Raw genomic sequence first — 17,026 nt, 5'->3', positions numbered from 1 at the left:
TCGATTTGAAATTCACCGATCCCTGGAACGGGAGACCTCCAGGTCTTCTGTTTCCGTGGAGATTTTCTCAGAGAAGTTGACATGATTTTAAGATTGTTTTGTTGACACAGTTCAACGAGTCTCAACCCGTTTTTGTTAGTGAATTTGTGAGCAGGGAATTTGCCAACAGTTTTCTGATGTTCTTTTTCTTTACCAATTTGTGCGTTAAAGTCGCCCAGCAAAATTTTTGTATCCTCTTTTGGAATCTTCGCCATGATTTTCTCAAGTTTAGCCCAGAATGCATCAGTTTTTTGCGGTTCTTTTTTATTGTCCGCGTTAGTGGGTGCATGTACATTCACTATTGTATATTTCTTGTTAGCACATTGGATTCGCATTGTCATGAGCCGGTTACCTATGGGAGTAACTTCTTTTATTGAGTCTACAATACTTTTATGTACCATGAAGGCCATTCCTAGTAAGGGAGTTCCCTTACCAACTCTCCGCTCCGTTTTACTCTTGAAGATACGGTAGTTTCCATAATCAGCTGTGTCCTCATCAGTGAATCTCGTTTCCTGCAGGGCAAGTATCTGAATTTTCTGTTGATCTAGTTCTGTTGCAAGATTGTGCAATTTACCAGGTTGGATTAAGGTATTTACATTGAACATGCCAATGTATGTGAAGGTTTTGGATGTTAGTTTGCCAGAGAACTCCGACTTTCTCTGCGTTCGTGATTGCCTGGGTTCCCCAGAATCCGAATACCCAGTAGCCGTCTCATGACGGGTGGATTGGTTACCACCTGGGGTAATGCTGATTTTACTCTCACGAATCATCATAGCTTGTAATCAAAGATTGATCCAGTGTTTCCACTGGGAAATTAGGACCAGGGATTGCTAGTTCCTGGAACGTAACTATACAGCCGTACCTACTAGGTAAACAGACGCTGACCACTTCACCGCTCGATCCGAGTCAGGCGCGAGGTGGATTTTATTTTTGGTTCTTCCGCCCTCTCAGCCATTGAGACATATGTCCTCTTCTGCCATCGAAGCCGTTGACCACAGTTCTAGTTTCCTCAGTTGATCCGCGAGTGCTTATTTGACTACGTCTTATTCACACTTGTCCTGTATATCTACAGGAGACTTCCCCTATTAGTCATTGGGACGCGCCGTGTCGGGGTTGAGGGCCCCATCCCAGTGTCTCACGCAGGGTTATGCTTAGTTCGTACTCAGTTCGGAACTAAACCCCCACGTGAGCTGACCAGGTAATAATGCATTATGCTGTCCATTACATATGCGTCACATTGCCAGGCTTAAAAATGGCTGACAATATAGTGGCCGGCAGTGTGGCCTTGGCAACGCTGATAGTAAAAGGAATATTGCATATCTTATTCGTGGTTTCTATGGAATTGATGACAAAGGAAACAAAATGAGTGCAGTTATATAAAAAATGTTCACTAGATATATGAAGTGACCTCTAGATCGTGTTATCTATGGAATAATTGTCGTATTTACCAATATGGCGGACATTTACGGCATGAAATTCATTTTAAATATTAACCAAAAACCCTGTTATATAACAACAGAATCACAAGATAATACTAACTCATTTGTAACACCACAAGTAGAACCACTATTATTCCTCGGAAGCCATAAAAGAAGTACAGTTCTTCTGTATAAGCCGACAAATGACGCAGCACCATTACACATGATCTTATTATTATTATTATTATTATTATTATTATTATTATTATTATTATTATTATTATTATTATTATTATTATTATTATTATTATTATTATTATTATTATTATTATTATTATTATTATTATTTTAGTTTCAGCCATCATCATCACGACCACCACCACCACCACCACCACCATCATCCAATCCAAAAAAGATTGCCAAAATTTAAGTGCTAGGGTACCACACATTTTCAGCCTTTTACCCATTCGCACTTTTTATCGGTTGCTGGGCTGAGTGGTTCAGGAGGTAAGAGTGCTGACATTCCAATTTTTTTTTTTGCTAGTGGCTTTACGTCGCACCGACACAGATAGGTCTTATGGCGACGATGGGATAGGAAAGGCCTAGAAGTTGGAAGGAAGCAGCTGTGGCTTTAATTAAGGTATAGCCCCAGCATTTGCCTGGTGTGAAAATAGGAAACCACGGAAAACCATCTTCAGGGCTGCGGACAGTGGGATTCGAATCCACTATCTCCCAGATGCAAACTCACAGCCGTGCGCCCCTAACCACACGGCCAACTTACCCGGTGCTGACATTCTAAGTCCAAGTTGACAGCTTTGATCGTGGCTCAGATCAGTAGTATCTATTATTCATACAAAACTGAACCTCAGATGACAGAACCTTTTTGGCCAGAGTTCTAAGCTGATTATATTATCACATAGCATTTTTTTAGGCACAACAACAATATATAGGAATGTTATCTGCATAGATTGTTACATTGCTATGCTAGTAGTTCCAACATCACACTAACACATGCTGAAAGGATAAGAAAGTGCTAGGGTTAGGAAGGAGCAGCCATGGTGTTAATTAATGAACAGCCTATCATTTCCCTGGTGTGAAAATGGAAAACCATGAAAAACCTTCTTCAGGGCTGCTGATGGTGGGGTTGAAAACACTCCATCTCCCAAATGCAAGCACGCAGCTATTTCTTTCTTTCTTTCTTTCTTTCTTTCTTTCTTTATTTATTTATTTATTTACCTGAGCTAAAGCTCACTGTGGTGCAGTACATTCTAATATATCATGGCTACAGAGTATTTCTAAAGTAAATTAATACACACCAGTAATATAAGTTTGTAACATCAAATCAGTTTAACAATAATTTTGGATACATTAATAAATCCAACTACTACATATCGCACATAATGTACGTTAGTATCATAAAATATTAATGTATCATAGAAATATAATCATATGTATATGTTTTGTTTTATATAAGTGAATTATAAGTGTAAACAAGCAGGCAAACAAACTACTAAATATACAAGAAGGAAAATGTAAGTCAGTTTCAAAATGTATTAACTCTACAATTTTTTTCTGTTTAAGATAATTCTTTAACTTCTTTTTGAACATTTGTATTGAAGAGGTATTCTTTATATCTTCTGGCAGTTTATTTTAGAGACTAACAGAATAATGCCACAATTAATTACTTCCATATTTATTTGAATGGATTACAGTACAGTGGATATTATTAGCATTTCTTGTATTATAATTGTGAATTATTAAAGTGTTCTACATGACATATTTGAGTGTGCCAAATTATGAGATTTCTATTGTAGGCTATCAAGTTATAGAACATTGCATAGCCTGTACACTTGTTGAGTAGGAGTTAACAGAGGCAATTTAAAAAGTATTTTCAGTACTCCTTTATGCAGTACAACTACTCTAGTGAATAATTCTTTAGTACAGAGTGCCGATATATGGATCATATAAGTAATATGGCTCTCAACTAGCACTTGGAAACTACTTTTCAATAAATCATGAGAAACTTTGTAATTCAGTCTATTTAGAATGCCGATAGCTGGGATCAGTTTGTCACAGATAGATTCGATTTGATCATTCCATGTTGGTGATTTGTCAATAATTAGTCCAAGAAATTTAGCAGCCCTTACTCTAGGTTCTGATTGCCCAAAAAAATGTGTTACAATTTATTTTTGTAACACACTCCTATTCTTCAAATAACTCTCAAATAATTTATAAGGAGTACCTGTTATACCAACATAAAGTTTGTTTAGTAACATGTCGTGGTGTTAACAGTATCAGATGCTTTAGAAAAGTCTAAGAATAACACCATAATTAGTTTATTATGATTCAAGGCATTGTTAAAAATGTTAACAAATTCTGTCAGCAAAAGTTGTATACTTTTACCCTTCCAAAAGCCATACATATGTTCTTTAGGTATGTTATATTTACTTAAGTAATTATTTAGTCTTATTTTAAGGTATTTTTCCATGATTTAATGCAATAGGTCTGTAGCTATCAAAGTCTTATTGACGTGTCTCAGTCTCATGCTTGGCTTTGACAATATGAAAGTCACTAAGGTATGAGCAACACTAGTAATGCTAACTACCAGGATCCAATCCACAATTGGAATTCTAGTCATTATAAAATAAGTTAATTCAAATTTCATTGTTCATAATACAAATAGAATTCAGAATAAGGTCAATGAGATTTGGATAAGAAATTAAATTAAAGCAATGTACAAAAGAAAGCCCTCTTAAATTTACAATTATATAAAGTTCATTTATTTTTGGCCCAAATGTTGTCTTCGTTTGAATGGATTTCATTTCCAACTACATGCGGACTATAAATTGAATATTAACGATTTTATCCAAGATTCCGGTGTTGTAAAAATTCTTATGACTCAGGCGACTATAACAGCTGAAGAAACCCCAACTCATGCAGTGATAAATTCTAGTCAATACTATTGAGAAGCCCCAATTCAAGCTGTGATCAATCCAATCTGCAATCGGAGGTCTGGTCATTGTAAAAAATGTAATTAATTGTTCATAAATTCTGGTAAGGTTAATGCACTTATTGTACATACTGTACATATTGTAAACTGTGTAAATAACATAAGACAATTGTATTTAGTATTAAGTTAGTTTACTATAAGTTCCAATATTTATAATTTAATTCTTGATATTAGGATTAATATAGGCTGAAGATGCCCATAACTAGGGCGAAACATGTCCCTAACTGGTGTGTTTTATTCATGTAGAATTTAACCACTAATAATATATATTTGTATTGAAAAGGTGGACACAATAATTTTAATCTTGAAAGAGTTTACTTATCAATTTAGTCTTCGAAAGGCTAATTTTCATACCATACTCATTGCACCTATTTTCAAGTTCCAAGATATTAGACTGCAGGCTTCCGGCACAATCTGACATGAGACCAAGTCATCAGCATAGGCCAGACTGCTTACTACATTTCCACCTAATTGAATCCCTCCCTGCCATTTTATACCTTTCAGCAGATGATCCATGTAAACTACGAACAGCAAAGATGAAAGATTACAGCCTTGTCTAACCCATGTAAGTACCCTGAACCAAGAACTCATTCTACCATCAATTCTTACTGAAGCCCAATTGTCAACATAAGTGCCTTTGATTGATTTTAATAATCTACGTTTAATTCCATAGTCCCCCAGTATGGCAAACATCTTTTCCCTCGGTACCCTGTCATATGCTTTCTCTAGATCTACGAAACATAAACACAACTGCCTATTCCTCTCATAGCATTTTTAAATTACCTGGCACATACTGAAAATCTGATCCTGACAGCCCCTCTGTGGTCTGAAACCACACTGGTTTTCATCCAACTTCCTCTCAGCTAGTGATTGCACCCTCCCTTCCAAGATGCCAGTGAATACTTTGCCTGGTATACTAATCAATGAGATACCTCGATAGTTGTTGCAATCCTTCCTGTTCCCTTGCTTATAGATAGGTGCAATTACTGCTTTTGTCCAATCTGAACGTACCTTACCAAACGCTCTATGCCAATCTTACTACTCTGTGAACCCATTTCATCCCTCCCTTCCCACTATACTTCACCACCATTTCAGATATAATTTCATCTATTCCTGCTGCTTTATGACAATGGAGTTTATTTACCATCCTTTCCACTTCCTCAAACATAATTTCACCAACAATCTTTTCCTCCTCCCCAAGAGCTTGGCTGTTCACAACACCACCAGGAAGATTTCCTTTTACGTTGAGAAGATATTCAAAATATTCCCTCCACTTCTCCAGTGATTCCCTGGGATCTATTATGAGTTCACTTGAATTACTGAAAACACTGTTCATTTTCTTTTTCCCTCCCTTCCTAAGAGTCCTTATTACTGTCCAGAAAGTTTTCCCTGCTGCTTGACCTAGGTTTTCCAGGTTATGACCAAAATTTTCCCATGACTTCTTTTTGGATTCAACAACTATTTGTTTCGCTCTGTTTCTTTCATCTACATACAAATCCCTGTCTGCCTTGGCCCTTGTTTGGAGCCATTTCTGATAAGCCTTCTTTTTACATTTACAAGCTGCTCTCACTTCATCTTTCCATTAAGATGTTTGCCTTTTCCCATCTTTACACACAGTTGTTCCTAGACATTCCCTTGCTGTTTCTACAACAACATCCCTGTATGCCATCCATTCTCTTTCTATATCCTGAACCTGCTTACTGTCTACTGTTCAAAACTTCTCACTAATCATATCCATGTACTTCTGTCTAATTTCCTCATTGTGGAGATTTTCTACCCTTATTCGTTTGCAGACAGATTTCTCTTTCTCTACGCTAGGCCTAGGATACTTATTTCACTACAGATCAGATAGTGGACTGTATCATTGAAAAATCCCCAGAAAACTCGTACGTTCCTCACAGATTTCCTGAATTCGAAGTTGGTTAAGATATAGTCTATTATGGATCTAGTACCCCTAGCCTCCCATGTGTAGCGGTGAATAGCCTTATTTGCAATAACAAAGTTTTTATTGTAATCCACCTGTTCAATACATTATAATGTTGTCACATTTAAAATATCATCATTAATAGACAAGTTATTTGTGGGACATGTTTCGCTCCCTTACAGAGCATCATCAGCCAAATCTGAATCTCGAAGAATGGTTATGTTCATAAACAATGAATCAAGAACTATTGAAAAAAATTTTTCACAAACTTAAACTTACTCCATTAGAATATTATAAAATACATAATCTTTGGTGACATGCCTTAATAACATGGGCTTAGTAGGAGGTATACATTAAAAATGTGGTAGAATGAGTTATTCTAAAATACTTAAAACAATTAGAATGTTTAACATCTTTGAAAGAGGTGAAATTCAATCTTAAGAACTAAATTTGAACATTTTTTTGTAATGAGATCTGATAAAAAAAATTTGTATCTTTTAAGGATAAGAGTCTATAAAGATTCAAAGATCTCTTTGATTTGATAATTGGACTTATGACAGGATCAACCAAATCTGAATCTCGAATAATGGGTACGTTTATAAACATTGACTCGAGAGTAGACGCGGAACAGCAAGCAGTCGCCATACAACCTTAGTTAACACCAAACTGTCAAATGGCAATTGGAAAGAAATACAACAAATAAACTCCATAACAACTTTTAACCACGATCGTCGATTTACGTCCCTTTCAATCATACCTTTTTAAATCTGCAATTTCAATGTATGGTTACCGCCGTCAACAACAGCACTCACTGGGGTCAAATGACAAGAAGCATTTAAATATCATGAAGACCAATATTATCCTGCTACAAGTTTAATTATCAAATTGACGAGATTTTTGAATCTTTATAGACTCTTATCCTTAAGAGATATAAAACTTTTTCACCAGACCTCATTGCAAAGAAATTTTCAATTTCTTTCTTAAGATTGAATTTCACGTCCTTCTAAGATGTTAGACATGCTACTTGTTTTAAGTATTTTAGAACAACTCATTCTACCACAATTTTAATGTATCTCTCCTACTAAACCGAAGTTATTAAGGCATGTCACCAAAAATTCTGTATTTTATGATACTCTAGTAGAGTAAGTTTGTGTTTGTGAAATAGTGATTTAACGGTTCTTGAGTCAATGTTTATAAACGTACCCATTCTTCAAGATTCAGATTTGGTTGATCCTGTCATTAGTCCAATTATCAAATAGAAGAGATCTTTGAATCTTTATAGACTCATATCCTTAAAGGATATAAAACTTTTCTACCAGATCTCATTACAAAGAAATTTTCAAATTTAGTTCTTAAGATTGAATTTCACCTCTTTCAAAGATGTTAAACATTCTAATTGTTTTAAGTATTTTAGAATAACTCATTCTACCACAATTTTAATGTATATCTCCTACTAAGCCCATGTTATTAAGGCATGTCACCAAAGATTATGTATTTTATGATATTCTAATGGAGTAAGTTTAAGTTTGTGAAAAAATGTTTTCAGTAGTTCTTGATTCATTGTTTACGAACATAACCATTCTTCAAGATTCAGATTTGGCTGATGATGCTCTGTAAGGGAGCGAAACATGTCCCACAAATAACTTGTCTATTAATGATGATATTTTAAATGTGACAACATTATAATGTGTTGAACAGGTGGATTACAATAAAAACTTTGTTATTGCAAATAACAGATTTCAATACGGATTAAAACATGAGATTATTCACTTGCAATGAATAGCCTTATGCTTGAAGAATGTAATCGTAACTGCTAAACCCATACTAGCACAGAAGTCCAGCAAACGCTTCCCATTCCCATTAGCTTCCATATCGTCCCCACATTTACCAATCACCCTTTCGTATCCTTCACTCCTATTTCCAACTTTCTCACTGAAATCGCCTTTAGCACTATTCTGTCCTTGCTGTTGACCCTGACCATGATATCACTCAATGCTTCATAAAACTTGTCAACTTCATCCTCATCTGCACCCTCACATGGTGAATACACTGAGACAATTCTCGTCCTGATTCCTCTAACTGCCAAATCTACCCACATCATTTGCTCATTTACGTGCCTAACAGAAACTATGTTGCGTGCAATGGTATTCCTGATAAACAGCCCTACCCCATACTCTGCCCTTCCCTTTCTAACACCTCATAAGTACACTTTATAATCTCCTATCTCTTCCTCGTTATCTCCCCTTACCCGAATATCACTTACTCCTAGCACATCCAGATGCATCCTCTTTGCTGACTCGGCCAGTTCTACTTTCTTTCTTCCATAAGCCCCATTAATATTGATAGTTCCCCATCGAATTCCACTTCTTTCACCAAGTTGTCTCCAAGGAGACACTTGCCTGTCAAATGGGAGTGGAACTCCATTACTCCCACAGGTCCGAGGCTTGCTTAAAATGTTCTGAGCTCAGTAAAGTCATGAACCAGGATGCTACCCTACTTACACATAGTCCAAGTGAGGATCTCTCCTCTAACGGGTTATGGACCACTGGTAGATTGTATAGTCATAGCTGCCTGAGCACAAGGAGGGCCATAACTCAGAATATGTCCGAGATGCCCACTCCCATTCCATAGCAACTGGTATCCCGACTCTCAGGACCACTTACTAGGCCACTCAGCCATTGTTCATGGTTCACGAACTAGGACGTGGCTACAGTAACCCACACCTTGAACCATAGGAATGAATGTGAATGCGGAAAATTCAAGTACATCACAGGAACTGCCTGGAACTCCTACAAGGAAATGAACATCAAGGGCTATACACAGTGAGGGATGAAAAATAATAGCCCAAGCTGCAAACTGGTGTGCTATGGAGAAAAAAATAAAGAGCTGCTCTTCCCCCTCAACAAATCTATTCAACGTGCTGCCGCGTATAGGGAAAATCTATTGCAACTATTCATAGGATTAAGACATTTTCTGCCTTTCACCCCAGCGATTCTCCACGCAGCCCTAGTAAAAAGAGGTAGGTCTGTCTAACCAGTCTACCTAATCTGTTTTATCCAATATCATTATGGATACTAGTAGATTGTCATGTGCAAGTGTTATCAGTATCTACCGCAGATTGGGAAGGGTACTGCAGAAAGTTGAAAGAACTGGAGGAAGACTACTGGAGGCACGACAATGTCATGCAAATAGTCATAAGCAAGATTATAATTAATAGTACTGCAGAGAGCAATGACGATTTTGAAAGTGATTTGTCTGAGAATTCATGTCAATGGAGTTGTAGCAAATACATATCGATCGATCATATTATCGATTCAATTCAGATTTCATTTCCATTCAGTTGGTAGTATCCCAGATTCGGGCTAGCTCCCTCCTTATTCCTCAGCCCCGTACAAAGAACTATCACTATAAGTAACGCGAGTAGTGTTTCTGTGGTGGTTGGTAGTGTGGTGTGTTCTCTGAATATGAAGAGGAGAGTGTTGAGACAAACACAAACATCCAGTCCGCAAGCCAAAAGAATTAATCACAAGCAATTAAAATCTCCAACCGTGTCAGGAATCGAATCTGGGACTCTCTGAACTGAAGGTCTGCATGCTGGCCATTCAGCTAAGGAGTCAGACATTAACATGTCTGCATTGACATTCTTAAATATTCGTGGAATTTCTATGGGTCGTTCTTCACTTCCTTGTATAAATGGTGGAATTCACCAATTTCTGCCTTCTCTTATTAATCGGATGTGCAATGTACCTTCCGTTAAAACTTGAAATCAAGTACAGTTTGCTCGCTAGTGTAAATTCATCACTACTGCTACTCTACTTAACCATTATGTATACAGATAACTATGAACATTTGGATAAAAACAAAATTAAACAACACAATGCGATCTTCCATGAATGCTGCATAATCATAACTGGATGGAAAACATTTCCTCATTAATGAAGAAAGAGCAAAGGTCCCCCATCTGGTATGTGTCTCTTTGAATGATGAGTAATGAGTGAAGAGCACTGCTATGAGTGTTGAGAAAGAAATAATCCACCTGGCATGTTTGTACCCAAAAATGTCTGACTGCGCATGCATGCCTACCCCTTTCTATCTCCCCTATCATGCCACCTGCTCAGCGCTCTCACGATTCAGGCAGCCTGGAAGTATTGGTGTGCATATTGACCAATGAGAATGCTACATTTTTTAATAATTTAAAAATATGCGCCAAGAAATTTTCATGCTTTGAAAGGTACTCTGCAAATCTGCAAGCCAAGAGCTTTCGTCAGAATGCTTTACGATGTCAACTGGTTCAGTCGTTTTCTCAAAATTGCAACAAAAATCACCCTAGTGTTTTAAATATTATTAGTATTATTATTACAATAATTTGCCTGTAACTATTTATTCCTCCCACATAATTTTACTTACTTTTCATTTTTATATTTCTCTTAACATCATCTTTTATAATATTCAGTTTCCATTTTAAGGATGCTCACTGGGGGATGTTGGGATTATTGTTACAACTGGGCAATCATCCTCACTGTACATATACTGAACGGGTTAGCTCACTGCACTGCAGCACGGCCTGTTATGTCTCTGTACTTGGAATTTGAATCCCATGATGGCCATCCTCAGAATGGTTTTCCGTGGTTTCCCATTTCACCTCCGGACAAATGCCGGGATGGTACCTTTGTCAAGGCCACGGCCACTTCCTTCCCATTCCTAACCCGTATAATTACACCTACACCCAAAGATAACACCCTTATTAAGCGGTACATGTAACTCACCCCCATGGGGTGTACCAGAAAAGGAAGCTACAGAACTGGTGAGCCAAACATGTCCTCGGACTCTCCTGGTACTGAAAGCCATATGCTAATTTTTTTTTTAAACTGCTCATATAATATGTAACTTTTCTGATGGCAGATTGAAGGAGTGTTGGGATATAAGAATCATGAACCTAGCTCAGATAATCCTGGCAGTAAGCAAGAAATAAGTCTGAGTCTATCTCATAAGGTTCCAGATTCCCACACTGCATTACATGAATGGATCATTGGTATCATCCACAAGGTTTCTCAAGATAGAACAAAACGACATTTAAGACTCAGATTAGCACATGCAACTAAAGGAAAACAAGACCACAAGGTATGTTTAATTAATAGTGTTTAGTTTTATAATTTTTATATTGCAGCCTATAGTTGAATCAGCTAATTTTAACTGCCGCTCCTTTTTCCTAAATTATAGGTTCTTCGGTAGTAACTACACAAATGAAAAATTGATATTTGGAAAGTATCTGTTTTGACTTCTAATTTAACTTTCATTCTATAACAGTGCTCGAATACTTTAGTGATGCTCTTCTTCTTCTTCTTCTTCTTCTTCTTCTTCTTCTTCTTCTTCTTCTTCTTCTTCTTCTTCTTCTTCTTCTTCTTCTTCTTCTTCTTCTTCTTCTTCTTCCCCACCCTGGATATAGGCAATCATCTTGGCTGTAGGCTGCTATTCAGAATAGCTCTGTAATTAGCTTACAGGTTCAGGTTGTCAGATTTTAAAATGAAAAGGTTCTTCCCATATCAACAAGTCTCTTTCCATGTTTGTTTACCTGTACAAACATATTTCAAACGATTCCACTTTCATTCAAAGTTCACATTTGAAATCAATGAAAAAAATAAAATGCAGTATACCTAACAGTACAGAATCTCATCTTTTTGGCTGTTGCTAACAACTTGTAAAGAATATTTTGTTTTATGGTTAATGATCATCCCATACTTCTAACTTGCTTCATTTAGATCTTGTAGATCTTTTTCATTTTATTCATTGTCTGTTCATTCTCGGCTAGCAACACCATGCCATTGTCAACGCTTGTGCATTCTGTTCTTGTTTCCTCTGCTACATACTCCTTTATCAGTAAGAGATTGCAAGTTTTCCTGATTATCTCTGAAGATAACTGTGCTGTCTGCATGATGAATGTTATTTATCCATTCTCATTCAAGAATACCTACTCCCATTCCTACGTCATCTAATCATTTCCTAATGATGTATTAGACTGTTTAATAATATTAGGGACTGTACCCAACTCTTACACCCCATAGGATTCTTAAATCCACTGTGTTCTCATCTTCCAGTTTCACAGAAGCAGACTGGTTCCAATAGAAACTGACAATAATTCTCAGATCTCTGTCATACAAGTCAATGGATTTTAAGATTTCAACCATCTTTTGAGGCTTTATCCTATCCCATCAAAGGCTTGCTGATAATCAGTAACACTGGTGTAGATGTGTCTATTAATGTGCCTGCAATGTTGAAATATCTGAATGTACAGAGCTTGACATGAACCATGTGCATTTCTAAATCCAGTCTGTGTAGGCAATATTCTTACTTTGCATATCTTGCCCATCCTTTGGTAAATAATTTTTTGATTTGATGAGAGGAGGGACCATCTACAAAGTTGCAGAATTGATCCTTGTACGGTACTTTTGTATTAAACCTTGCCTCTCTGTTGCTACCTCTGCCCACAGTAGCTTATTATTGTTCTTAGTCTTGACTATCTTTCTATCCTCCTTCCTAACTTCCTATCTTTGATGAATGACAACCTTCAGAGGAATTCCAGTACATGGCTTGTCCTTCTATAATCGTAACACAAATTAGCTCTGGGTTTTTAAGGCAATATAATCAATTATGATTCAAGCCATTGACTAAACAATGTAGTCAGCCACTTCACATTTTATCATCACTGAGAAGCATAGTACATTCTACATTCTTCTTTAAACTCGGAGTGTTTTTACTGCAAAGTAGCACCTCCTCCATTGGTCATTTTTCATTTTCTACCTGGTGGATTATTCCAAAAAAATGTTGCTTTATACATCACTTCCATATTTGTCCTGAATTTCACATTCATTGGTTTCTTTCTGATCTCTTTACTTTATTTATTTAATCTGACCCAGGACATTCTAGGTTTAACACAGGACACAGAATAATACACTGTAAAATTTTGATGAAAGATGATTAAATGTTTGCACAGTAAATAAGATTAATCTTAAAACATAATATAAGTTACAATAACCATGTTTAAATGCTATAAACTCCATGTAAACGATGTTGAAGGATCAAGGCAGAGTATTTGATTGTTGAGACGACTATCTCATCTTGAAGATTTCTCGACAGTTGATATTTCTGTCACCATGTCATGAAAGATTTAATTTCATCAGGTTTACTCTTTATAATCCTCCTTCTCTCCATCATTTTGAGGATCACATCGGTCTTATGTCTTCTTGTTTTGACATTTGATTTCAAAATGTTCATTTTTAATAGATTCCATAACAGAGTTTACTTGCTGAAAGTATTTTAGTATACAAGAGAAAAGACATGTCTCTTAGTCAATTACTCAACTCCTGCTCAACTTGATACTTAACATTTCTGTATATCATTAATCAGTAATTACATTTTTTTTTTTTAAGAGTTTCATTTTTTGAATGAACAAGTGTTACTCTCTCTTTATTGTGATTATGAGAATTGTACGATGAACATGTTCTCATTTTTTAAACAGAGGTTTGCAATAATTTAGTTAAACTTATTTCTATTTTCAATTAAAAGTCATCATCCAATGTTAAATAAAATTATATTGCCACAAGCATATTATTTATTTATCAGTGCAATGATAATTGCTTTATTTTGTAACTTAAGCAGAAATTCACTCTTAATTGTATATTCAGCTTTGTTTAGATTCTGAAGTAAAAATGCCAAAATCTCATGATGGAGTTTTACTGCCATGGACTCCTTCTGAATCAGCAACTGCCAAAGCAAATCTCATTTGGGGGAAAACTGAAGGTTCATCCTCAAGCAAATGCCCTCAGGATGGTCTTGAGATCAGCATCTCAGCTCAAGGAGAAATAATAGATGAACAGAAGGCACTAATGAATTTAACTTCCAGTGGACCTCGTGGAATCTGTTTGTCTGATACCAAGAATATTGATGAATGGGGTGAGGAATATACACCAATAACAGGAGCCTGCTACCAAGCATCTTATGAACAGGCTACATTGCGCAGATATACTGCTACAATAAAATATAAAAATGTGAGTATATGGCAAGTTCTCCTTATGATACCATACTTCTCATTAGATACCTTACAGAATTCAAATGATAACTGTATCCAGTTTTGGTCAAAAATGAACATTTCTGTTTGAAAGCCATATTATGTGCTTAAAATTGGTCTTTCATAGTGCTGAATTTTTTGAAAATAATTTCTTATATCCTACTCATCTAATAGATTTTCTTTCTATCTATCTATCTGCAGTGCTAAAAAAAGAAAGTTGCAACACCCTAAAGAGTGATGTACAATAATTGCATGCTGGAAGATTGTACTTAAACTGATGCATGTTACAAGGACATCGACCAACAGTTAAGCTAAGGTCATGTCTCGAAGACAGTTATATGTCCCTGTTGTACAATTACAGCCGTTTAGGAAGAGTTGCATTGTGGGACTTAGCAAGGTGGGATGGTCATATCAAAGAATTGTTGCATGTACTGGCCATGATGCATCCATAATATGGTGATGTTGTCAGTGGTGGTCAGTTAAACAGGCTCATACCCGAAGGCTAGGTTCGTGATGCCAGCATAACGCAGACGTACATCAAGATAGGTGTATTGTTAGGGCATCACTGGCAGAGCATCTGCAGCAGAGACCCAAGCAAATGTGGTACCAGCAGTATGCACACATAATATTGGGAACTGTCTACTTGCAACAGGACTATGAATACATGTACATTCAGCTCAACATCCTCTTCTGTCACAGTACCATAGTGCACATATCCTGTGGTGTCAAGCAATGCCTGCTTGTAAAAGAGAATGTCACTCTGTTGTTTTCAGTGATGAGAGCTGGTTCTGATGAATCATGGTGTTGGGGCACAATAAGCTATAATTCCATTCACCTTTGGTGTTTGTGGAGGGCCCATTAAATAGTGCAGTGAATTCAGGGTATTATTTGACTTGTTCTGCTGCCACTCCTGCAACAGGAAGGTGATGTACTATTTCAGCAGGATAGTGCTTGTCCATATATTACTGCTGCTATCCAACATTCTCTTTGTAGTGGTCAACAACTGTCCTGGCCAGTCTGATTCCCACATATCTCTCTTTTTCCTCGTGAACTAGTTGAGACATGATGAAATGATGGCTTACACAGTCTGTATGGCCAGCTACTAACCTTGAACAATTGTTACAACAGATGCAAGAGGCTTGAAATACTATACTGCAGGAAGGTATTTGTCACCTGTATGATCATCTACATGCCTAAGGAAGGTGAAATGGATACTGATGTGGTGCTAAGCACTTTCAGTACTTGGTGTCTATTGCTTGGTTTGGTCTGGACGGTTTATCATGTAGTATCATCAAGTTATTTACCTCTAGGTTAAATCATGAATAAATTGACATACTGTCATGGTGTTCCAAATTTTTCCATTGGTGTATTTACATTTATTTATTTAACCCAAGAGCCTGAGCTCCATCAAGGCCTCTGTATAAATTAACCTGCGATCACTTGCGCATTGGCAAGTCACGCAATCACTCGCGTTGTTAGGTGGAGCCTAACATCTGTATTTCTCTTATAAAATCAAGGATTTTGTATGTTTCTTTTCATTTTCATTCTATTTTAATATTTTTATTGCATACTGATAATTTTAACATTTTAATAGAATATGACATACAGTTAAAATTAAACATTACATTTATTTCAAATGAAATAGCATCAACTTATCAAACTTACTTACTTACTTAATCACAAATACAATTTGAAATACCAATGAAGTCTATATTGGTTTACGGTTTAAAAGTTAGGTTACTTTATTCCATGGTATTAATGTTCTTTTCAGCATCTTCACACAAGCAACACATAATTATTCCCAGGAAAACTCATGAGCTCAACGTGAATTTTATTTAACACGAATCATAGTTGTTCCCAAATGAACAATACCAGAAAATGAAATAACATGAAAATAAAAGCAGCCTAAGTTTACATCAACTGTCATTGTTTATTCGTCTGAATTGGGTTGTAAAGTGCACATCTGGCACATGTGAGTTGTGGAATCAGTATGTTCATTGCATATATGTCTATTGCAGCTAATGCACATTCGCAGGGTGAATCGGATTTTCCTTAGCAGACAGAAAGCACACGTTTTCTCTCCATGGTTTTGTTCTGGAGGACAAGCCACAAGTCCTGTTAGTTGCCTTATTTTTTGTCGAAGTGCTGAAAGTAGCGTTTCAATGGAAGATCCACGAAACATGTGAGTCTTTACCAGTTCCTTGGCTAGATCAGTCAAGAATTTCCTTCTTAGCATCATTACATTTTGTGTTTGCTTTGTAGATTATCTGGGCATTTATTGCTCCAACATTCAGTAACCCACAAAAAATAGTAAATGGCCATCGATTACTAACCCGGGTGACACTGTACTTGCTTTTCATCCTATCAACAACATCGACTCCTCCTTTAGTCATGTAGAAAGTTATAATTACTGACTTATTGTCATCTCCTGATTCCTCATCAATTTTGTCATCTGCATGCATTGTTGAGACAAGTAACACATTCTTCTTCAACTTCTTCCTTGGCATGTACGATAATAAAGTACACTTATTAGGATCCTTTACAAATGCAAACATGCTGTTGCAGTGAGG

The 17,026-nt window shown here is 36.6% G+C and overlaps 1 protein-coding gene across 2 annotated transcripts in view; it reads left to right on the top strand.

Annotated features, from left to right (window-relative positions):
- Window positions 1–17,026, top strand: part of LOC136866424 (vitellogenin-4) — a 252,654-nt gene that overhangs the window by 185,209 nt on the left and 50,419 nt on the right. For both annotated transcript variants that reach the window (XM_068226732.1, XM_068226731.1), the window contains exons 18-19: window positions 11,294–11,512; window positions 14,074–14,436. In XM_068226732.1, the coding sequence (XP_068082833.1) occupies window positions 11,294–11,512; window positions 14,074–14,436 (582 nt within the window). The remainder of the gene's footprint in view (window positions 1–11,293; window positions 11,513–14,073; window positions 14,437–17,026) is intronic.

The sequence above is a fragment of the Anabrus simplex genome, chromosome 3 (assembly GCF_040414725.1).
Source record: "Anabrus simplex isolate iqAnaSimp1 chromosome 3, ASM4041472v1, whole genome shotgun sequence".
NCBI classification, from domain to species: domain Eukaryota; kingdom Metazoa; phylum Arthropoda; class Insecta; order Orthoptera; family Tettigoniidae; genus Anabrus; species Anabrus simplex.
The sequence above is the reverse complement of the archived record's forward strand: the minus strand, read 5'-3'. Positions and strand labels throughout refer to the sequence as shown.